This window comes from Microcaecilia unicolor, chromosome 1, assembly GCF_901765095.1.
Source record: "Microcaecilia unicolor chromosome 1, aMicUni1.1, whole genome shotgun sequence".
Taxonomy (NCBI): domain Eukaryota; kingdom Metazoa; phylum Chordata; class Amphibia; order Gymnophiona; family Siphonopidae; genus Microcaecilia; species Microcaecilia unicolor.
In genome coordinates this window covers 413288336-413313938 of record NC_044031.1, presented here as the reverse complement: position 1 = coordinate 413313938, position 25603 = coordinate 413288336, and the positions used below count along the sequence as shown (strand labels likewise).

Genomic DNA, 25603 nt, shown 5'->3' with positions numbered 1-25603 from the left:
ACTTATATTGCTTGTGTTTATTATAGGGGGGGGGGGAGGGGTTCAGTTTGGTTGCTGAGAGGTGGCTGCTGTGATTGCTGTTGCTTGGTTTTGGCCTAGGAAGCTGCTGGCCATTCTTCCTAGTAGTAGATGCCAAATTTTAGATTTTTCACAGCTCTGGTAATACTGCCTGTTCCACAGCACAATGATGACAATTATGCACAATAGAAGCTGCCCTTGCTCAATAGAAGCTGCCCTTGCTGGCTTAGGCTCCTAGTGACTAAAGCAGAAGTATGAAACATATAGTCTGCAGGCTGTATCTGGCAAGGGTTGAGACTGAGGGTTGAAGTGATGGCATTGGTAGAAGGTTGGGAAAGACAACCACCATCTGCTATGCCATTTTTGCTTGTTAAGAGGAGGTCAGTGGCAATGTGGTGGCTTCAGCCACACACATATGTAGTTTTTACGACTGGGCAGCACAGAAGCATCAGCGTATCTTTGTATCTTTATCCTCTTCCTGTCTTGTCCACCTCATGGCAATTCCAGTAGCTGGAGGAGGAGGGGAGAGCAGTGATAGTGCACTGCCTTGTGCTGTATCCTCTTGCTGCCAGGCCCAGAATACGATCTAATGTGAAAGTGTTCTTTTGAGGGTTCATCGGGTTTGTTCTATAATCAGGTCTTGTTTTATAGCAATGTTGGAAGAATCACTGGGTGAAGAAGATACTTTTTTTTTGTCAGGTCTACTAAAGCCAAAGATTTCTGATTTAATTTATTACACGTTATCACTAGTGGAGACTTAGGGGCACTTTTTACTAAGCCGCTGTTTACGCTTTCCATAAATACTAGGACTAGGGGGCATGCGATGAAGCTACAATGTAGTAAATTGAAAACGAATCTGAGAAAATTTTTATTCACTCAACGTGTAATTAAACTCTGGAATTTGTTGCCAGAGAATGTGGTAAAGGTGGTTAGCTTAGAGGAGTTTAAAAAAGGTTTGGACGGCTTCCTAAAGAAAAATTCCATAGACCATTATTAAATGGACTTGGGGAAAATCCACTATTTCTGGGATAAGCAGTATAGAATGTTTTGTACTTTTTTGGGATCTTGCCAGGTATTTGTGACCTGGATTGGCCACTGTTGGAAACAGGATGCTGGGCTTGATGGATCTCTGGTCTTTCCCAATATGGCAGTACTTATGTAGTTATGCAGTAGGCCTACCATGCACTAAACGAGCACTACCTCAGGATGTGCTGAGGCATCCTGCGGTAGTGTTTCACTTAGTGCACGCTAATCCCACACTGGAAAATATTTTTTTATTTTCCAGTGTGGGAGGCGTGTCCAGGGGTAGAGAGTAGCTGTGCCTGCACTAATCGGGTAATGCAGGCACATTACCAAGTACTACCTGATTAGCACAGGAGCCCTTAGTGCCACCTAAATAGGTGGCGGTAAGGGCTCCAGTAATGGCCATGCGCTAATGGGGAAATTTAGTGTGTGACCATTGGGGGGGGGGGGGAAGCAGTTGACTGTGGCCTTTTTGCAGTTACGCTATAAAGTGGCCAGATCATGCGGCAAACCCACGAGTTAATTGCAGTACCAGCAACTTTCTAACGCACCTTAGTAGAAGGACCCCTAAATCTATAATTCTGGTATTTTTTTTTTTTTATAAATCTTTTTATTATTGTTGACAACACGGTTAATACAACAGTTATAAAAATACCAAATGAGCACAATGTAGATTACAAAAGAAACATCAAGCCGGCTCATTGTCGTCAACTGGTTTTTAAGTTTTTATCCCCCCCAACTCCCCCTCCCCCCTCCCACAACCAACACTCAGATGTGGATCTAAATCCCATCTGCTAACTCAGACAACTGAGTGGCAGACAAGGCCTAGAGTCTAGGAATAATACCTTATATCCCTGTTTCCCTCCCTTCCCACCTCCAACCGTATCTCTCTGCATAAAATAGATAGAAGAATGTCTCTTTTACTGGAGTAAATTGTGGCAGTCTGGGCTAGATGACCAATGCACAAAAGGTTCCCATACATGGTGATACGATATGATATTTCCAGTGCGGAGTGCTGTCAGCTTAGACATTAAATGGATATAGTCCAGTTTTTGTAAGACTTGTCTCAATCCCGGAACAGTTGGTTGTTTCCAGGCGCTCGCCAATACCAGCTTACTTGCCACAAAAACTGAAGCAGAGAGCTGGTGCGTCGCAGCCTTCACCCCTCGAGGTTTAGCATGTAACAAGCAATATTCCATCCGGAGTGGATAACGAGTTCCAGAGAGGTGAAACACCAACTGTATGATAGATGTTCAAAAAGACTGGGCCTGTGGGCAAAACCACCATACATGACTCATATCCTCCTCCATGCCACAACCTCGCCAACATAAAGCAGACTGTCCCGGAAACATCTTAGCTAATCTCTTAGGCGTATAATACCATTGGTATAGAATTTTATGCCCATTTTCCATCATGTTACTAGATATTGAGACCTTAAGTAGAGATTTAAACATAATCTCCCATCGCTTATAGGTAAGAGACGTGTCCATGGCTGATTCCCATCTAGCCAGATAATACGTAATAGGTTTTCTGGAAACTAAAAGGGCTTGATATATTCTGGAGATATTACCTCTGCCTGCACCACCGGCTAATGCCTTTTCCATGGGCATCTCAGTATAATTTTGGTATTTTTATTATTGTTGCATAGACAATTTAAAATTATCCTGCTGTTTCAGCTTCTTTGGCGGTCGTATATTGATACAAATGGTGACATGAGACCTTATAAATGAAAGGGCAGTCATTTCAAAGTCAGATACTAAAGTTTAATCATTTCGGGTATCTTGTTAGAAGACTTCAGACAAGATATCAATAAATAAGATATATGGCGAGTCTTTCTCTTTAAGACCCATTTTGAACTATGTGTTTTGCTTTGTTATCAACACCTAAGAACTATCTAGGGTTTATTTAACCTTCATGGTTCCTTTACTGTATACTTCTATCATAGCTGAGGAGTATTCTGTGGGATTTCCGAGTATTTCCAGCCGGTCAAATTTTATGCTTCAAATATTTTGAGTTGATTTCAGTGTTATAATGAGGATTTCACATAAGGGTCCTCATGAGCTTGGAGATGGCACTAACTGTGTTCCTTTCTCAGAAGACCCTCTAATTCAGAGTGCAGATGAGAGAGAGCTCCAGGGCAGCTGAATAAGGGTTCTCCATATTCCCCACTACTTCTCCCTCACTTCAGCTCAGTGCTTTATTGCTGGGGGTCTGTTTTGACGGGATGGAGTGATTTCATTCTCTTCTATCCTCAGGTATGCGTAAATGTAGATGGTAGGTTGGCAAGCTTTAGCTTAGAGTTGCTTAGCTCTGATCCGTTATGGGATACCTAAAGTGAAGGCTCTGGTGAATGCTATCAATTTAACATTTTACAACATTGACTTCACTGAGATCAACGTCTGACTGATTTTTTTTTTCAAGCAGGGGTTGTAGCATGATGCTTTCTTCTTCTCTATCTGAAGCAATCAGTGTGTGCACGCCGCTTACCAGTGTTGATTTTGTTCTTGTGTGTTTAATAGGTAATAGAAGATGCCGGCCATTTGTGATTCTGTGCTGGAAGACATTGAAGATATTGTCTCGGGACAAGATCCAAAGCCTCATGATCGTCAGTTTTCAAGAAAAAGCGTCATTCCGAGAGTGCGGAAGGGGAGCAAAGCAAAAAGTGTTCAAGTGATGGAGGAAGAGGAACCCCCAAGTGATAGGTAACATTTGCGTCTCAGCACTGTTGACCAGGATATGTCTGTGATTAAAAATAGAGGAGAAAAGGATCAAGATGACCCAGCCTTTCTTACAGGTTTGGATTTGCATTAGGATATTAAGTCAGAGGGCTGAATTCTGTGCCAGATCTGTGAAATTACAATGTTGCCTAGGAATGGATTTGCACACATTGAAGGGTTTCATCAGGGCATTTACAGTAAATATACAAATTGGGTAGTAGCCTCTTGGAATTTGTCTGGTGGGAAAGAATTAGCTTCCACTGTGTGATCTTTTTTTTTTTTTTTTTTTTTGTATGTGTGTGTCTGTCTTAGTAGACTGTTTTTGAGCTGAAGCTCAGGGTGGAGGAAAGTCCCAGTGTCCTTAAGTAAAGCTTAAGTAGAAACGAGGCAGACTGACTAGAATTCTGTCAGAGAGACCAGTGTTCTCAGGAGGAGGAAGGAAGCAAGTGTCAGGGTTTCAGCCATGGACTGATATGGGGATGAGAGAGAGAGAGAGAGAGAAGAATATTGATAAATGCTGGATCATCAGTAATAAAACTAGGTGTAGCCTGAAAAAAATCATATGTAATCTCTTCTATCACTGTTAAATTATACACCATATTTCCTTTCTTGTTCCTCTGTTTCCACCTTTCCATCTGTATCCTTCCATCTTCCCTTCTCATTCTTCATGTTCTGGTTCTCCTGATTTTCTTCTTCAGCACAAAATGTAAAAACCATGGTATTGGTTGTGATTTGAGATATTTATTGTACCTTATCAACCACTTATAATAAAGAAGCCAGTGACACATCCCTACACTGTGACATCACCATACCACAATAAATCATTACCCTCCCCCTCCTGTGGTATCTATGCTTCGCGGAGGTGGCATTGTCAATTTTAAGTTATTGAAATCTGATATGAGGTCTGACGAAGTCATTCAGTTTAGATGATGTGTTGTAGAATGATAATTTAGTGAACTTTCTCCAGTCTCTCCTTTATAGCAATGTTAACAACATGGTCTGCTTATGATAAGATAGACTAAGAATGTTATTTTTAATAGCTAAATAAATGAGGAACAACTTATTTGGTGGAAGCTTTAGTGCCAAAGTGTTTTGTACTATCTAGTCACAATAAAATTTTACAAGTGAATCTAATTAGGCCTATTTTATGGGAAATATTGAAAAATGCCTTAGATCTACATTGATTTCCTTTTGTGTCCTTTTTCCACCTATAATATGTAGTTCTGAGAGGTGTAGATACACCTACACACAATTCCTTCTTGCACACTGCTTTCTCATCTCACATAAACACATGCCCTTTCTGATAGATGCATATCAACCCCCCCCCCCCCAAAGTGACATCTCTGTCACAAACATGTAAACAAATTCAAATTATTTCTCATACATACATGCTTGGTCTCAGTTTCAGATGCAACCACAGCTCTTACTTCTTTGTCATACATGGGCACAAAAACTCAGTCTCCTCACAAAGCAAAAACTCTTACTGTCAGCATATATGTACAAACACAAAAAAAACATACTCCTTATCCTGCTACATCAGTCCAGACATAAGAACATAAGAATAGCCATAGTGGGTCAGACCAATAGTCCAACTAGCCCATTATCCTGCTTCTAACAGTGGCCAATCCAGGTCACAAGTACGTAGCAGAAACCCAATTAGTAGCAACATTCCATGCTACTAATCCTGGGGCAAGCAGTGGCTTCCCCCATGTCCATCTCAATAACAGACTATGGACTTTTCCTCCAGGAACTTGTCAACTCTTTTTAAACCCAGATCCTCTGGTAGTGAGTTCCATAGCTTAACTATTCTTTGAATGAAAAAAATATTTCTTCCTATTGGTTTTAAAAGTATTTCCATGTAATTTTATTGATTGTCCCCTGTCTTTGTACTTTTTGAAAGAGTGAAAAATCGATTCACTTCTACTTGTTCTACACCACTCAGGATTTTATAGACCTCAATGATACCCCCCCCCCCCCCCCCAGCCGTCTTTCTTTCAAGCTGAAGAGCCCTACTCTCTTTAGCCTTTCCTCATACGGGAGGAGTTCCATTCCCTTTATCATTTTGGTCGCTCTTCTTTGAACCTTTTTTAATTCTGCTGAAATGTTTTTGAGATATGGCAACCAGAATTGAATGCAATACTCAAGGTGAGGTTGCAACTTGGAGTGATACAGAGGCATTATTATATTCTTGGTCTTATTTTGCTTCCCTTTCTTAGTAATTATTAGCATCCTGTTTGCTTTATTGGCTGCTGCCACACACTGGGCAGAAGATTTCAGTGTATTGTCTACAATGACACCTAGATCTTTTTCTTGAGTGCTGACTCCTATGGTGGACACTAGCATCAGGTAATTATGATTTGGATTATTTTTTCCAATGTACATCACTTTGCATTTGTCTGCATTAAATTTCATCTATCATTTGGATGACCAGTCTTCCAGTTTTCTAAAGTCATCCTTCAATTTTTAACAACCCGCGTGTGTTTTGACTACTTTGAATAGTTTTGTGTCATCTGCAAATGTAACTACCTTACCTGCAGCACTCCACTATTCACCCTCTTTCATTGAGAAAAATGTCCATTTAAACCTACCAACTGTTCAGTAACCAATTCCTAATCCACAGAAGGACATTGCCTCCTATCCCATGACTTTTTAAAAATTTCTCAGGAGTCTCTCTTGAGGAACTTTGTCAAAAGCTTTCTGAAAATTCAGATACACTACATCAACCTGCTTAACTTTAGCCACATGTTTATTCACATCTTCAAAGAAATGAAGCCAATTGGTGAGGCAAGACTTCTCTTGACTGAAACCATGCTGACTCTGTCCCATTAAGCTCTGTTTATTTATGTGTTCCGTAATTTTATTCTTTATAATAGTTTCCACTATTTTACCTGGCACTGACGTCCGCTTACTGATCTGTAATTTCCCAGATTGCCCCTGGAACCTTTTTAAAAAATCGGTGTTACATTGGCCACTCTCCAATCTTCAGGTACTATGGATGATTTTAACCACAGATTACAGATCACTAACAACAGTTCAGCAATTTAATGTTTGAGTTTTCAGTATGTCTTCTAGGTTTACCGAAATTTCTTTCTGTTCCCCTGCATTGTCACCCATGAAAAACATTTCCAGTTACATCTTCTCCCCAGAAGCAAAGAATTAATTCAATCTCTCTGCTATGGCCTTGTCCTCCCTGAGTGCCCCTTTTGTTCCTTCATGATCTAACAGTCCCATGAATTCCCTCACTGGCGTTCTGCTTCTGATGTACCTTGAAGAGGTGTTACTATGAGTTTTTTTTTTTTTTTTTTTTGTCTCCACGGCAAGTTTTTCTTTATATTCTCTTTTAGCCTTCTTTATCAGTGCTTTGCACCTAGCTCAACACTGCTTATGTTGCTTCTTTTCTTCATTTGAATCCTTTTTGCATTGTTTGAAGGATGTTCTTTTGGCTCTAATAGCCTCTTTCACTTCACCTTTTAACCATGCTGGCTCTTCTTTCAACCTTTTGTTAATACATGGAATACATCTAGTCTGGGCTTCCACGATGTTTTTTTTAAACAACTTCCATGCCTGATTTAAGGTCCTAAACTGTGTGGCCGACCCTTTCAGTTTTTTTAAACCATTTTCCTCATTTTGTCATAGTCACCTTTTTGAAAATTAAATGCTAGTGCAGTAGATTTCTTTAGTGACTTCACTCGAAATATCAGCTCAAATTTGATCATGTTATGATCACTGTTTCCCAGTGAATCCAGCACAGTTACCTCTTGTACTATGCTCTGCGTTCCACTAAGGACTAGAACTAAAATAGCTCCCCTTCTTGTCAGTTCTTGAACCAGATGCTCCAAGAAGCAGTCATTTATTACATCTAAGAATTTTACCTGTCTAGCAATCCTTGATATAGCATTTATCCAGTCAATATTGGGGTAATTGAAATTACCCATTATTATAATGTTGCTTATTTTGCCAGCTTTCCTGATTTCTGTAAACATTTGTTCATCTGTCTTTCCTATGCGTTAGCAGCAGATGAATTCAGAAACTGATGGGTTGTGTCTATCTACCAGCAGGTGGAGATAGAGGATACTGCACTAAATATAGTGTTCCTGGATGGTGGTAGACGGCTTCTCACCAGCTTCTCCAATGCGGTGTCGGCCAAGCAGGCTGTGGCCGCTTTTTACGCCATTGATTCTTCGCGCTCTCTAGCACTCTGGTTGGGCAATTTGGGCAGCGGCTCTGGCGGAGCTTTGTTGGCTGGACTGGGTTCTGTTCCAAGGGGGAGGGGTGTTCCTAGCATATTCTCATCTGGGGAATTTTTTCCCCTGCAGTTTGTGCTTTTATTGCATCAAGCTTACCTCCTCAAACGGACCTTACCATAAACCCTCTCTTCTCCCCTTCAGCCGGTTGGCTCCCTGGGTCCTTTGGGGTGGCCTTCTTTCACCTCTTTGGAGGACCCAGCGCACAAGCATTCTCGCATGAGCCTTCAATCGGAGGGAGGGTCATTGGACCCCATTTCTCATGCACCTTCCCTGGTGGCTCTGTCTAGGAAGTCCTTGCTCCCCTCACACTTAGATGACGTGGAGGAGGGGGAACTTCTTCAAGAGGAGCCCAATGACCCCTTGGCTGTGAGCATTTTTAATAGGGAGGAATTGTCCTCGCTTGGGGGCATTGGAAGTGCAGAATATTGCTGATCCAGTGGCACAGGCTTCGGCTGAGGTTAACCTGAAGATGGCGAACACAAGGAGATCTTCTAGAGTATTTTCGGTGCATGAGGCCATACAAGAGTTTATTTTGGCTCAGTGGACTGATCCCGATGTGGGTCTGAAGGTTTAGAAGGCTATGTCACCCCTTTATTTGGTGGCTCTGTACTGGACGGCAAAGTTTTCTTTCCCTAAGGTGGACGCCCTGGTGACAGCTGTCACTAAGAAAGCCAGTCTCCTGGAGGAGGCTGGGGTGACATTGAGATATGCAGGAAGCTTCACTGAAGTGCACTTTTGAGGTGTCTGCTGTCTTCTTACAAGCTTCTATTTGTAGCTCTTATGTGTTCCGGGCATGCCGTAGTTGGTTTCAGCTGGAGCAGGATGGTGATTCTTCCTCTCTTTTGGCAATGTCTGCTCCTCAATTGGATTTGGGCCTGACATATTTGGCAGACTCCTTGTATGATTTAATCCAGGGCCTCGGCTAAAGAAACGGCTTTGGCGGTTACAGCCCGTCATCTTTTGTGACTGTGTTATTGGGCTGCTGACATGTCATCCAACCAGCGTCTCATTAAGTTGCCTTTTTAGGGCAAGCTGCTCTTTGGGGAGGATCTCGAGAAGTTAGTTAAGGATTTGGGTGATTCTAAATCTCAGCACCTCCCGGAGGATAAGCTGAAGCCTGGTTCTTGGTCAGGAGCTTTGAGGCCTAGGCTTCGTGAGGCGAAACAGTATCGCCCAGGCATGACAACACAGGGTTCCAGTGTTCTTGTTTTCAGTAGAAATCATCCTTTCAAGGGGGGCCACAGGACGCTCCTCCCAATGATGTTTGACTTAATTCCCTCTTTAACATATAGTGCAATCCCCCTCCAATTTGATCCACTTTATCATTGCGATATATTTTGTCCCCTGATAAGTGTCCCATTGATTGTCCTCCTCCTCCAAGGTCTCTGAGATACTTATTATGTCTACCTCTTCATTTAGTGCTATATACTCCAATTCTTCCATCTTATTTTTTAGGCTTCTAGCATTTGTATATAGACACTTCAAGATGTGGTTTTTTTTTCCTAGCATCTATAAGCTGTTTTGAAGTCGATGAGTATAATTTGCATCCTTTACTCTGTTCTTCCATTAAACACTCTTGGTGTTCTTTCACCATTATTGAAACATCTCTATTGGGATTCCCTAAATGTCCTGTTTCAATAGTATCCTTTGAGGATACTCCACACTGAACCATGCGCTCTTGATTGACTGTCTGCTCCCCTCCCCCTTAATTTTAAAAATTAGCACCAGTAGTCTGGTTCCATTCTGGTTAAGGTGGAGTCCATCCTTTTGGAACAGGCTCCCCCTTCCTCAGAATGTTGTTCAGTTCCTTACAAATCAAATCCCTCATCCTTGCACCATCGTCTCAACCACACATTGAGACTGTGGAGCTCTGCTTGCCTCTTTGTATCCTGCACATAGAACGGGGAGCATTTCCGAAAATATTACCCTGGAGGACCTGAATTTCGGTTTTCTACTTAAGTGCCTGAATTTGGCTTCCAGAACCTCCCTCCCATATTTTCCCAAAGCCTAATGATTAGTACATCAGGCTTTGATCCTGGAAACGTAGGTTCAATTCCCACTGCAGCTTGGGCAAGTCACATAAACCTCCTTTGCCCCAGGTACAAAAAACTTAGATTGTGAGCCCTCTAGGGACAGAGAAAGTACCTACACATAATGTGTTCAGTGCTGCATACATCTAGTAGCACTATAGAAATGAGTAGTAGTGGTAGTAGTCATTGGCACTCACATGTACCAAGACAGCAGGCTCCTCCACAGCACTATCTAAAATATTATAGGTGATGTGTGAGGTCCTTCACCTTTGCACCAGGCAGGCAAGGGACCAGGTGATCGTCTCGTCCACCAGCCACCCAGCTATCTACATGCCTAATAATTGAATCACCAACTACAACAGCTGTATTAACCCTTCCCTCCTGGGAGAGACATCTTCTGTGCGAGAGGATATTGCATCCCCTGGTGGGCTGGTCCTGGCTACAGGATCACTTCCAACTTCACCAGGGTGATGCTCTTCTTTTAGGATAGTGTAGTAGATAGGCCTTACTCCCTAGAGCGCACTCCATGTCGTGCATCCAGTGAGGTTGAGTCCAGTGAGGCGTTGCTCCTGGGGTTTGTGCTGCTAGTCCTTACTCCCAGTTAAGCCAGGAGGACTTTGGTCTCTAGACCCAGACTTTTGTCTGAGGACCGCAACTCAGTGATCCTCAGGACCTTCGAATTGATACTCTCTTGAAACATTGCTTTGATGTTTCAGCCTTGGCAGTGCAGGTGGCCATTTCAGGTGCTTCGGTAGCGTGGGCATGCTTTCGTTGGTCAGAAAGTGTGTTGGGGAATTGGATGATTGGACTTTAGTGGATCCTACTGGAACAGGAGGTGGGGCCCGCAGACCATCATTGCGCAGGTCGACTTTGAGCTGAGGATAAAAAACCCTAACATCGAAGACCCTTAAATTTACACTCCAGCCCATCCCTTATCTATTCAGTCACGATCAGGGCGTAGACCGTAGATGTCTGCCCAGCTCCCAATTTGTTTCCAATTACCGGCGTCGCCACCCAATCTTCGTTAAGATTCCATGGAGCCATTCCTTCTAAACAGGATTCCTTTGTGTTTATCCCACACATGTTTGAATTCCATTACCATTTTCATCTCCACCACCTCCCACGGGAGGACATTCCACATATCCACCACCCTCTCCGTAGCGGAGGGATTGAATGAATTCTTTGCTTTGGTCTTTACCGAGGAAGATTTTAAAGTGATTCCGTGGCCGGAAATGGTATTCGAAGCTGACGAGTTGGAGAAACTGAATGAAACCTTTATAGACCTAGAGGATGTAATGGGAGCAATTTGACAAATTGAAGAGTAGCAAATTTCACAGACTGGATGGTATTCATCCCAGAGTACTGATAGAATTGAAAAATGAACTTTCGGAACTATTGTTAGTAATATGTAAATTACCTTTTAAAATCGAGCGTGGTACCGGAAGATTGGAGGGTAGCCCATGTAATGTCGATATTTTAAAAAGGTTCCAGAGAGGAGACCATATGGGGATATGAGCTGAACAGCAGCACGCGGCTGGAGTTTAGAGATTCATGCCAGATACCTGATTAAAATTATGCAGACCCGGACCCAGTCCCGACCTGTAAGATTGATTGATATATGGACAAATATTTAAGGAAGTCGACCGGGGCGATGGCACAACGATCAGCGAAGAAAGAGAAAATAAAGATGAGTAGCCCAGACAGCAAAATGGTGGCGGAAGACGCTGTGCAGCCCAGAGGGTTCTCTGAAGCACACCTCATGCAGCTTACCACGGCAGTAGTAAAAGCTTGGGACCCGAAATGGGCAGAGATGGAGCAAAAGCTCGAGGTCCTGGCTACGCAGCTAGATGGCGTAGGGACGAGAGTGGGGGACCTCGAGGTGAGAGTATCGGCTCTGGAAGATGATGGACGCGGCTACGGCCCCGACATAGCAAATCTGACGCAGCAATTAAAAGATTGCCGTGAGAAACTGAAAGAGCTAGAGGACCGTTCCCGAAGGAACAGCATTCGGATTGTGGGACTAGCTGAGAACGTTCCGGAATGAAACTTGTCATGTTGGTTTGAGAACTGGCTCACTAAAGAGCTGGCGCTTTCGGACACTATAGGCCCAGTGGTGATAGGGCCCACCGAGTTGGACGTAAATCGGAAGACAAGGCACGGCCGAGAGTGGTGGTAGCCAGAATTTTTAACCACCGTCACAAGACTCGCTGAACCATGAAGGGAACAAAGTCTTAATTTTTCAGGATTTCTTGGCGGAAGTGCAACAGCAAAGGCGCCAATTTCATCTGCTTTGTTCAGCCTTGGTACATAAAGGCATAAGATTCTCCTTAAAATTTCCAGCAAACTTAAGGATCTAGATACAGGGACAATGAAAGTTGTTTAAAACTGTGTCCGAAGCAAAAGCGGCAGTGCTGGAAGCCGGCTTGGTAGATGCCTTATGAGGAAGGTAACAAGGTTTGGGGCATTAGACATAAAGCTGGAGAGATATAACTGTAAAGGGTTGATGTTATGTAAAAGGGCATGGATCTCATGTACTTAGGTGGTCTCCACATTCCATCTCCCGGATTCTAGAAGATGGAGAAAGGGTGTTTATGGGTGGAGTTGGGGAGGGAATAGGGGAGTAAGGGGGAGGATAGATTGGGAAATAAGTTAGCTCTTCACTCTTCGCAGCAGACAAAAGGCGGGCAGGGGTTTGAAGGGGATGATAAATGGCGTATAGGGAGTTTGAATGATGGTGTTAACACCTTTTGGGTAGCATGCCTGTTGGAATAACGACATGGAATATGGGGGGGAGGTAAGCTCTGACAGCCTTGAAGAGGCATAAAACTGATATTGCATGTCTGCAGGAGACACATCTATCTGACCTGGAGCATAACAAGTTAAAGAGGATGTGGGTGGGAGAGGTTCTCTCGGTGCCCGCTAGGGGGAAAAAGGAGGTATAGCAGTTCCCTTCCGTAAAGGGCTAGCCTATAAAACATCATTAATAGCCACCGGGAAAGATGGGAGATACATTATCTTACGTGTCTAGATGCCAGGTCTGGAGATCATGCTGGTAACCCTTTATGGCCCGAATGCTTATGACACAGACTTTCTTAGAACGCTGGTGGGTAAATGTGTAACTCGTAGAAATGAGAGGTTGATAGTTGTGGGAGACTTTAATCTAGTTTTCAACTCAAAATTAGATTGTTCCAATAGCAACTCCCCACACTATTCCGGGCAGCGGGCCAAAGAAATGGCATTATTTTCTAGAGAACTTAATCTAGTGGATGCATGGAGAGCATTCCACCCCCTGGAACATGAATATACACACAGATCCAGAGCTCACGGCACGCAATCTAGATTAGATTACATTTTAGTGGATCGCACTGCGTTCCCGCAGGTGGTAGCAATGGACATAGGTCCAGAAGAAATATCGGACCATGCCTTTGTATGGATTGATATGGAACTGCAAACTGACAGAGAGGGGGAGGATGGAGATTCCCTGCTTACCTATATTCAGACCTTAAATTTAAAAAAATATCTCGCAACTAAGTGGGACAACTATACACAGAATAACATTTCCCATGCCCAGACACAGACCGTCCTGTTTTGGTCCGCTTCGAAAGCGGTCATAAGAGGCGATATGATCGCATTTTGCAGTAAACGTAACAAATGTAGAGCAGCAGGTATTTTGTTACTGGAAGCCAGACTCAAAAGAGCTCAAAGGGTACACGCATAGAGACCGTCAAAAGCTAGTTTAGATGATTTAAAATCGATACAAATTGCATTGAATTCACTGCTGCATGAAACAGAGCACAGGCCTGCACTATTTTATAAATACAAACTACATAGATTTGGGAATAGGGCGGGACGTCTCCTAGCTAGAGTAATCAAAAACTGGGGAGACTCTAGGACAGTGACCACTGTTAGGGACAAAAATGATAAACTGACCAGTGATCATAAACAAATTGGCCAAATTTTTACTGAGTATTTTGCCACCTTATATAAGGGTCAAGAGACGACTAAGGGGAAGGAGTTATCAAATTATCTCCAAGAAGCCAGGCTTCCAAGAGCAAAGTCAGCAATTAGAGTGCCTAAATGCTCCTTTGACAATGGGGGAATTACAAAGGGCAGTTAAGACATTGAAACTTAGATCGGCTCCAGGCCCAGATGTACTGTCAGGGGATTATTATAAGCTGCTGCCCCCTAAAGCGCTAGTGCACTTGTTGAGCTACTTTGACGAGGTGATCAAGGAAGGCCGTTTTCCAACTTATGCTAACTCAGCCCTCATAACTTTAATTCCGAAAGCGGGGAAATCACCGGAGAGACCGGTGTCTTACAGGCCAATATCATTACTGAATGTAGAAGCAAAATTAATGGCAAAAATACTGGCAGAGCGACTAGCGTCGTGTCTGCCAGACTTTATAGGTCCTGAACAAGTTGGGTTTATAAAAAAAAAAAAAAACGAAGAGCAGTCCATAATGTCAGGAAAATGATATTAACAAAAAAAACAGCACCACGGGCCTTTAAAAATGGAACACAGTTCTTTAATGAATAAGCCTTGACAAAAAAGACCCGACACGGGCCGTGTTTCGGTGACTAGCACCTGCTTCAGGGGTCACAGTGATGACGTGGAAAACTCGGGGAATAACTTGAAAATATTCCTCTACAATATATTATTCCTTACCCCACGTCTCATATAGTAAAAACTACAAAGCAACAAGGCACTTTCACTTTCTGTATCCTAACAGGATGGTTTGCAAGAGCAGTAAAGGTTTTATACAAAGACCCCAGAGCTAGCTTGATTATAAACGGAAGGAGAGAGAGAGAATTTTCAATCCATAGGGGTACTAGGCAGGGCTGCCCACTCTCGCCGCTGCTGTTCGTGTTAGCAGTGGAACCCTTGCTAAGGCACCTGGTGCAGGAACAAGAGGTGCAGTGAGTTGAAGTGATAGATCGCCAGCTAAAAGTGTTCGCTTATGCCGACGACCTTTTATTGATTCTAACAGACACTACTAGTTCCTTAGAAGCGGTGTTGAAAGGGGTAAGGAGGTTTGGGGAGCTATCGTGTTTTAGGCTAAACTATACCAAATCTTACATTCTCCCGGTTAATGCAGAAAGGGTGGAACGGTGGAAAGGCCCCCAGCACCTAACTTGGACCCAGGGACCAATAACGTATCTTGGAATAAAACTCTCCGCAAATTTAGAAACATTATATAAAGAAAACATTAAATGGTTATTTAAAGAGACTGAGGAGAGGCTGAGTATGTGGAGATCAATGCCCATTACGCTCTTGGGGCAGGTTCCCTTATATAACATGTGTATTATACCTACATGGTTGTATGTTTTTCAAACTGTGCCATTGTACCTGAAAAGAGAGGATGAGAGGAAGCTAAATAAAATTACACAGAGGTTTCTCTGGCAAGGGAAAAAGGCACGCCTCCCGGTGTCTACCTTAACCATTCCGGTTGAGTATGGTGAGCTAAGGCTATTAAATGTGAGACACCTAACAGTAGCCTGTGGAATGCGTCATATCAGTGACTGGTTCCGAGGGTCAGAGGATTTTTCTAACACCAGCTTGGAATTACAAATGGTGCCAGAGACACATTTCACAAACTATTTACATGTGGGAGGGGGACCCATTCCAGAAATCTTGAAATACTCAATGATAATGCTTCAGCCAAAGCAGCCTGGAATTGGGTATGCCGCATGCACAAGTTTTCAGCTAGAGTGATGCCGTTCAGGTCCATCTGTGAGAACAGAAATTTTGCACCCGGGAGACTCTATTCGGTATTTCAAAAATGGAAAAACAAAGGGGTTGTATACCTTTCACATGTGCTCAATTCAGAGGGTAGGATGAAGTCCTTCCCAGAAATGCAGATGGAGTTTGGGCTCTCGGCAGCGGATAAATTTCATTATATGCAACTTAAACATTATATTGATACCTTGCCGTGGGAATGGTTGGCAGAGGATGTACAGGAGGAACTTGCAACAGCATTCTCCATGGCGGCGCAGCAGAAGGTCCCGCTCACATATCACCATCGACATATCCCAGACACGGCGGAGGAACTGGACTATGTTAAACTGGCAGAGCAATGGAGTAGGGACCTGCTTATCAATATAAAGGCCACACAATTGAAAACGCATATTTTGTCCATCAGACGTGTATCCAAAGCAGCGAGCTACTGGGAAGTACAATACAAATTTGAATTGCACCTCTATATAGCTCCTCGAAGAGCTTTCCACATGGGAGTATCCCCATGGGGTTCCTGCCCAAAGTGTGGAGGTACTGGAGCAACATTGGTTCACATGTTTTGGAGCTGTAAAAGTGTGGAAAAATTTTGGAGATCTATCTTATCCTATGTATCCAAGATTTGGAAGTTGACCTGGACATATGATGTTGCATTACTTTTTGGACACCCTAGGTTCTCCGAGGACAAGCAGGCTGCTTGTTCTCACTGATGGGTGACGTCCACGGCAGCCCCTCCAATCGGAAACTTCACTAGCAAAGTCCTTTGCTAGCCCTCGCGCGCCCGCGCGCACCGCGCATGCGCGGCCGTCTTCCCGCCCGAAACCGGCTCGAGCCGGCCAGTCTTCTTTTGTCCGCACTCGGTACGGTCGTGTTTTCGCCGTGTCGAGCCCCGGAAAGTCGACCTCGCGCGTCCAATTTGTTTTGAACGTGTTTTTTTCCTTCGGGAAAGCTTTGTCCTAGTCGGGAAGTGCTCCGGAAACCCCCCGCCGGGTTTCGTGTAAATCCTCCCCGTACTTCCAGCTTTTTTGCCCCGGTAAGTTTTCTTTCGTCGTCGGGGTAGGCCTCTTTTCGGCCTCGGTCGAGATTTTTCTCCCTCTAAATTTGGTGCTTCAAATTTCGCCATTTCGGCTTTTGATTTCGCCGGCGTGATTTTTCCGCCCATGACATCGAAGCCTTCCAGCGGCTTCAAGAAGTGCACCCAGTGCGCCCGGGTTATCTCGCTCACTGATCGACACTCGTCGTGTCTTCAGTGTCTGGGGGCCGAGCAACAATGGAGAACTAGAATGCTGTTTTTAATGCGCTTGGAGCGATGGGGGAACCTTAACCTAGATTCGATTGCGGAGAAGAAATATCAGCAATGCTGGGCCCCTTATGGATGATGCTCACAACAGCAGCTCGGAGCTACTTGTTGAATCTCTAAGGCCAAAGATTTTTGTAGACGTGATGTGTGAAGAGTACCATGTTAATGTTGGTTGGAAGCTGAAGAGGGGGGAGGGGGGAAGGGGACTTTCTTCTTAGGGGGGGAGGGGAGGAGGGAGGGGGGGAAGTAAATTTTGATGTTGTATTGATCCTTCAGGTTGGCAAATGAGATGAAGATTGCGCAAGAATGTATGTAATTACGATGCCTGAATTTGACACGAGCTGATGTTACTTGCAGTGTTAACATGTTGTTGTGTTTGCCATAATAAAAAGATTTAAACATAAAAAGGTTCCAGAGGAGATCTGGGAAATTATAGACCAGTGAGCCTGATGTCGGTGGCGGGCAAAATGGTAGAGACTATTATAAAGAACAAAATTACAGAGCATATTTAAAAGCATGGATTAATGCGACAAAGCCAGCATGGATTTAGTAAAGGGAACTGTTGCCTTACCAGTCTATTATATTTCTTTGAAGGGGTGAACAAACATGTGGATAAAGGTGAGCAGGTTGATATTGTGTATCTGGATTTTCAGAGGGCGTTTGATAAAGGAAATTGGAGAGTCATAGGATAGGAGTTAGTGTCCTATTGTGGATTAAAAACTGGCTAAAAGATAGAAAACAGAGAATAGTGTTAAATGGTCAGTATTATCAGTGGAGAAGGGTAGATAGTGGGATTCCTCAGGGGTCTGTGCTGGGACCGCTGCTTTTTAACATATTTATAAATTGATTTAGAGAGATGGGAGTAACTAGTGAGGTAATTAAATTTGCTGACGACACAAAGTTATTCAAAGTTGTTAAATCGCGAGAGGATTGTGAAAAATTACAAGAGGACCTTACGAGACTGGGTGTCTAAATGGCAGATGACATTTAATGTGAGCAAATGCAAAGTGATGCATGTGGGAAGGAGGAACCCGAACTATAGCTACATAATGCAAGGTTCCACGTTAGGAGTCACTGACCAAGAAAGGGATCTCGGTGCCGTTGTTGATGATACGTTGAAACCTTCTGCTCAGTGTGCTGTGGCTGCTAAGAAAGCAAATAGAATGTTAGGTATTATTAGGAAAGGAATGGAAAACAAAAGTGAGGACGTTAAAATGCCTTTGTATCGCTCCATGGTGCGACCGCACCTCGAATATTATGTTCAATTCTGGTCGCCGCATCTCAAAAAAGATATAGTGGAATTAGAAAAGGTACAGAGAAGGGCGACAAAAATGATAAAGGGGATGGGACAACTTCCCTTTAGGAAAGGCTGAAGCATCTAGGGCTCTTCAGCTTGGAGAAATGACAGCTGAGGGGAGATATGATAAAGATCTATAAAATAATGAGTGAAGTGGAATGGGTAGACGTGAATCGTTTTGTTTACTCTTTCCAAAAATACTAGGACTAGGGGGCATGCGATGAAAGGGAAATGGGACTTGATATACCGCCTTTCTGAGGTTTTTGCAACTACATTCAAAGTGGTTTATGTATATTCAGGTACTTATTTTGTACCAGGGGCAATGGAAGGTTAAGTGACTTGCTCAGAGTCACAAGTAGCTGCAGTGGGAATCGAACTCAGTTCCCCAGGATCAAAGTCCACTGCACTAACCATTAAGCTAAATTTAATACAAATCGGAGAAATTTTTTCTTCACTCAGCGTGTAATTAAATTCTGGCATTCGTTGCCAGAGAATATGGTAAAGGCGGTTAGCTTAGTGGGGTTTAAAAAGGGTCTGGACGTCTTCCTAAAGGAAAAGTCCATAGACCATTATTAAATTGACTTTGAAAAATCGACTGCTTATTTCTGGGATAAGCATCATAAAATGTGTTGAGCTTTTCTGGGATCTTGCCAGGTATTCTGACCTGGATTGGCCACTGTTGGAGACAGAATACTGGGCTTGATGAACCTTTGGTGTGTCCCAGTGTGGCAATACTTATGTATGTATACATGTATGTATACATGTAACATGTATAGAGGGGAATCTATCCAGGTGTGCTTAGAAATTCTTTTTAATCAAGTCTGTGGCATTCAAAACAATGGGAAATGTTTCAGTATCTTTCTGTCCATCTTCTTAGTCTCAGACTGCATTTCTTGGTACTTAAGGATCTTTTCTCTCAGCACATGATTCACAGATTAATCTCTTGGGGCTGACACCTCTATGGTCAATGCCATTCTGGTGTTTTTCTTTGTCACCACTGTGACCATCTTCCTTTCATCCAGCTTTTTTATCAGTCAGGATGGGGTAATGATCCCAGTGTGTTTCCGGTACAGCGATGATGTAATGTTTACATACTTTTTCCAGTACATGAGACAGGCCACCTAGTTGTTGCTTACCGTATAGAGTTTTTCCTCTATCAGGACTTCACAACCAGCTGAAAGATGAGTAACCATTTCCAGCTCTCTTTTTACAGAACCTATAGATGTCTGTTAATAACAATTTTTTATGTGCTTGCTGTGATCATCTTGTCTGTAATCCTGGTTTGCAACTAACAAACTTAGCCTTAGGTTTAATTTCTGCTCTTAACTGTTCACGCATCTGGGCATGATCTTCATATGGTTCTTGGAGTGACACTTTTTATTTTCCGCTGTATTTGTGCATTTGCCATTTGTTTTTCCTTGTTTGCTGCTCTAATTTTTTTTTCGTGAGCATTTTCTCCTGCTTTGCATATTCTGTTGATTCTTTTTCTGTGCGTACAGATGATTTTCACGTATTCTTTCTGCTCGTTAGAATGCATTTCCAAGTTTAATGATGAATTCAGTCAGGTTATGTGGTCTTGTCTACGCCGTTTTATAAGTAGTTTTCCAGTATTTTCTTCTCTGTAAATGTTTTTTTTTGTTCATTTCATTGTCCTTTATAATTTCACTTTCTCCTTTTTTTTTTTTTTTGTCACTCCCTTATAGCAAAGAACACTGTCTTCATCAAGTCTACAGGGTACCACTGTTTCTGCTTTTCAATGGGATTGTCTCCACTAGACCTTTAGTTTGTTCTGTTTTGCAGGACAAGGATCACAGCTACCTTCTCTGATGTAAGCATCTGAAGAACAATGGACTCTTTCTGCCAGTAGATGGCTCTATTGGACAGAACTAAATAGGAACTGTTTCTATACCAAACTGAAACTAGCGTTCTCAAGAAATGATAGCACAGTCATGTTTGAACTCACATTTTTCCTCTGTGCTGGAAACCTGGATATTGCTTGTACATAGAAACCATCTTGAGTTTTTTACTGGGCAAGCTGCTGTAATTCAGTGACCACTTTTGCATCCCTAGCAGAAACAGCTGTTCCCTATTCTTTTTATTCTGGAAAGATAATAGCCTGCAATAGTTGCATATCAGTCCTGATTTCCTATTACTGAAAGGCTCTGTGATTTCAACAACGTCCAAGTCTGCATCTATTGTTTTACTCTTTCTCCTTTCCAGTATTATATCATGTTTGACTTTGGGCTTTTACATTAACCTTTTGTGGTTTACCGTGTTTACTTATGCAGCGTTGGCTTGTGAGAGAGAGGATTTAGCTTCTCCTTTTCTTTAAATGTAGGGCTTAAAACAATGTTTAAACAACACTTTTTCTGAATAGATATACACTGTCCCATCTGTATGCTTACTTATCCTGTCAGGAACAGTCCAGGACACCATTGTACCCAAAACTACCTTCACTGTATCGTCCTTTGAACTATAAGTTTAAAATTTCTTGCGCACTGGGGGGGATCACGTAATGCTCTGAGAGCAGTGGATGTAGGTTAGTGCTGCTCCGGGGTCCCTGCGCTTTCATCAGCCAAATACTTCACTGTCTACTTACTTATGTGGGACATCGAAGGTAGGAGCCTGCAGCATAACTCTCTGTGGACCAATTTATGGTTCCAGGGACAAGCGCAGTGCCTAGAAGAGTCCCTAGCTGATACCACAAACTGCACCACAGAACTGGAAAAAAGTGTTAGATCTTGAGGATTCGACCTTGCAGCATGGCCTCACACTAGCGGATCTGGAGCTTAAAATGCAGGAGCAGTCAGACAAGCTGGAGGATTTAGAAAACCGCTCCCATCACAGTAACTTGTAGTTAATGGGCTTGACTGAACAGCTGCTGGAGAGAAATGTGGCAACACTCTTGGAGCAGTGACTCTCTAGAGAATTTGCTCTTTCAGACAGTCTTGGTCCTTTTTGTATAAAGCAGGCTCACCAGATAAGTCTTCTCCAAGATGGCTACCAAAAGCCCCGAGTTGTCATCATAAAAATTCATAATTATGTTCAGAAACTTGAAATTCTGTGTGGCTACAAACTAAAACGGGATACCCTTACATATGAGTGTGAACCTGTCAAACTTTTTAAGGATTACTCTACGGCTAACCAGGAAAAAAGGAGGCCCTTCACCCCAGTTTGTGCCAAACTTCATTAAAAGAATGTCAGTTTCATGCTACTCTATCCTGCAATCTTAAAAGTTAATGTGCATGACAAGTGAGTTGCATATGACACTGTTCTGGCTTCACAGGAAAGTCTCAATACCCTTACTGACTGGATTACTGGAGTGCGGGTAGGCAAGGAACAAATCAAATGTATGGCATTTTCAGATGGTATCGTGTTAGTACTTTCCCAACCTGAAATAGCATTATCAAAAATCCTACAAACATTTCAGTCCTTTGGAGCAATCTCTGAACTTAAGCTCAATGCCTGCAAATGAGAGACACTTCCCCTTAATCTGCAAATTTAAATAAGCCTGGATTCGAGCAGACAGGTTGACACTTTCCCCTCCAGCGGATAAAGGAAGCAAAAATAGGCCATAAAGACCTTTGCTATATCAGCCATTGCAGCGTTAATGTGCCCGGTGGATGTTTTGAGAGCTGGTATATATCTGGACTTACTCCAGGTCTTGGTAACCCAGGCCAACAACTTACAATACAGTTTACAGTAAAACAGCTGCTTAACGGTTATTTTCTGAAGTGCAGTATTCAAGGCAATTTTATTGGCCATCATCATTTCAAACATGGCGTAAAGAGGATTCCGAATATATTGACATTTGAGTGCTCGCAATTTCCGTTCTAACTCAATAATACTCTGAGAAAGGTGCTTATTATGGGCACTCGCATAACCTATTATATTGCCCCTAAGTACCGCTTTAGCATTAGGCCAAAAAAGAGCCTGATTATCTTCATATTGTTGATTGTGAGAAAGAAACTCCTGTGGTTTTGTCTGAATGTGCCAGTGCATTTTCAGCTGAAATTGAAATTCTACCCCCCACTGCACCTGGGCCTCTCAACTACCATAGGCCCTCTCTGGGCCTACATTAAGAAACCCTGGTGGTCCAGTGGTCTCTTTAGGGGCAGAATCGAAGCCCATTCATTCCTGCCTGGTGTTGCTCCTCCTTCAAAATTACTTTTGGGACTTCCAGCAGTAGTCTTGCAAGAACTGCTGCTGAAGGTCCTGGCAGCCATATTAAGATTGATCCTGGTTATGCTGGTTTCAGTTTCCAGTAGCTCCTGGTTATGCTGGTTCCAATCTGAATATGGTTGCCGGGACTTTTTTTTTTTTAAACTTTGTTTTTATTAGTTTTCAAGCAACAAACAATAAATGCAGAAATTCAATTGGCTACATCCAACATTACAATAAGAAATAAACTCTCTATGTTGGCTAAACATTTGAGCCATACCCAACATGAAAGCCCATTCCCCACCTCCCACCCCTCACACTAGCTTTAAGTCTGCAAAAACTAAGGTTCTAGAACAAAAAACAGGATGAAAGAACAAAAACCAAAAGCTAAACAAGGTATAAATAAAGTGACACAAAACAGGTGTGTCCAAAATAACCCCATTTAGCACAGAAACTGGGAAACCAAGGGCAACAAGCTAAGACAGTAGATTTTGATACCAAGTAAGAAAAGGTATCAATATCCACTGAAAAATAGCCAATCAGCCTCTCCTCTGTGTAGTTACTTTACTAACATAGTACGCATCCCACAAAGCACTCCGGAGCTGTGTCTTCTTCGGAAGTGCTGTGGGTCTCCAGCACTTAGCCACCTCTCGATGAAGAACTGCTATACAGGGAAGAAGCATCTGTACCACATCAGGGGAAATAGAGACAGGCACTATATGCAACAGAAATAGAGCAGGATCTGCTACTATAGAAGCAGAGAGCATTGTGGAAAAGACCCTCGCCTAACCAGTCCAAAAAAATCTAATAAGAAGGCAGTCCCATCAAATATGAAAATATGTTTGCACTGCCTCACATCCCCTCCAACACTCCCCCGGAGCAGTGGAGAGGAAATGAACAATAGTCGCAGGTGCTCTGTACCATCTGTACATCATTGACCCCATTCTCCTGCAGATTAGCTGAAATGGAGATACGGGACAAATTGGAGTATGCACTCTCCCATTCCTGTGGAGTCAAGGTATGCCTTAGATCAATCTCCCACTGATGCACATTTGAGGGTAGCCACTGAAAATATGGATGGGATAAAAGATCATAAAGAGAGGAGATCACCTTTGGCTGGCGTAGGCCTTTAGCTAGGAACTCCTCAAACAGGGTAGGAGAAGCTTTAAATCCCCCATATAAGGTTCACTGTAAATTAAATGTCTAAGTTGCAAATACATTTAAAAAAATCTTTATTAACTACATTGAAAATGTGCTGTGAGTGCAGCTCTGAAAAAGAAACTCTCCCTCCCAAAATATCTGACCTAGAAAAACCAGTCCCTTTTGTTCCCAATGTTGAAAAGCGTGTTTGGGCCAGCCCTCTATAAGGGGAGCTAAGACAGAGAGTTGGGCTCATCGCAGAATTCAGCAACCCTTAAACAATATATGAAACCCACGCACCCACAAAGAGAGGGATCCACGAATGATAGGATTCAAAAGTTGTTGCAGACATGAACTAAACTCTCACGATTTCCCTCAATTTGTGCCCATGGAATGTGAGATGTCTGCCCCAAGCCAAAATGGTATGCAGCTGTGCCACCCAATAATGCCTCAAGTCAGGAAACCCCTAAACACCCTCACCCCTCCTCCTTATAAGAACCCACTTAGAAACTCTCGGAGGTTGCTTCTTTCAGATATATTGAAAAAAACTTAACGCTGCAAATTCCCCGCTATCCGTGTAGGAACAGGCACTAGAAGAGTTTGACATAAATACAGAAATTTTGGTAACATCATTTTACAAATGGCCACTCGCCCCAACCACGTATGAGTCAAACCGTGCTACAGATCTAAGGCCAAGGAAAGCTTTTGAAGCAACTCCTGGTAATTATATTTATAAAGGTTAGAAAAATCCGGGCAAGTGTTTACTCCCAAGAAACAAATATATTGCTTAGCCCACCTGAAGGGCAGGGAAACCTTCAAAGAGCACACCCTATCATAATCCAGGTTGACATTCAGAATCTCAGGTTTAGTAGCATTCATCTTGAAAACGGACAAAGCACCGTAATCTGTTAAGGTCTGGATAATAGGAAGTAGAGACATTTCAGGCTCCATAACAGATAACAAAATATCATCCGTGAACAGAGAGATTTTATTTTTTTTTTGTTTAGATTTTGCTCACACCTTTTTCAGTAGTAGCTCAAGGTGAGTTACATTCAGGCACATTGGCTATTTCTCTGTCCCAGGAGGGCTCACAATCTAAGTTTGTACCTGAGGCAATGGAGGGTTAAGTGACTTGCCTAAGATCACAAGGAGCAGCAGTGGGATTTGAACCAGCCACCTCTTGATTTCAAGACCAGTGCTCTAACCACTAGGCCACTCTTACACTCATTCTTCTATCCCCACACACAAGTCATGTATACCTGGGGTCAGACGTATGTGAGCAGCCAAGGGTTCCACCGTCAAGGCGAACAAAAGAAGGGACAGAGGGGCAAGCCCTGTCGAGTCTCAGGTGAAGGGCCTCAGAATATCCCCCAGTCACTCGGATTCTAGCTGTGGGCGACGTATACAGCGCAGTTATCCAAGATTGAAAATGGGGCCCAAAACCCATAGTATCTAAGACTGTGTACATAAATGACCACTCCATGCGTCAAGTGCATTTTCAGCGTCAGTAGCGAGTAAAACCATGGGAATCCCTGCTTGTCTCGCATACCAGTTGCTCTGCTTATGCTAGATCCAGTCTCAATATGGTTTGCGGGACCTTCCGCAGCAGTCTTGTAAGTCATTTGAAGGAGGAACTGGCCATTCTTAGGAGTGAGTGGGGATCGTTCTTACGCCCACTACCCACCAATGACACAGGCCCAGGAAGGAGTGCCCCGGAGGGCGGGGTGAGTTTGCAAGGGGACTGCAGTTGAGGGGGGGCATGAGGAGAGTTGTCGCCGAAGGTTGGGTGAGGGAGCTTGCTGCTGGTTGGTGGGATTGGGAGAGGGGGCACTTTTTGGTTGGATGGGGGAGGGTCAGGGACAGTTTTGTTTTAGTTTTAAGTTTCGGCTGAAACCAAGCGACCAGTTTCGGTCGCAGATTCAATTTCAGCAGAAACCGA

At 43.1% G+C, this 25603-nt stretch overlaps 1 protein-coding gene across 1 annotated transcript in view; it reads left to right on the top strand.

Annotated features, from left to right (window-relative positions):
• Window positions 1-25603, top strand: part of CDKAL1 (CDK5 regulatory subunit associated protein 1 like 1) — a 1735794-nt gene that overhangs the window by 4253 nt on the left and 1705938 nt on the right. Inside the window, exon 2 of the mRNA XM_030211517.1 lies at window positions 3561-3743. Coding sequence (XP_030067377.1) covers window positions 3571-3743 — 173 coding nt within the window. The 5' untranslated portion in view covers window positions 3561-3570. The remainder of the gene's footprint in view (window positions 1-3560; window positions 3744-25603) is intronic.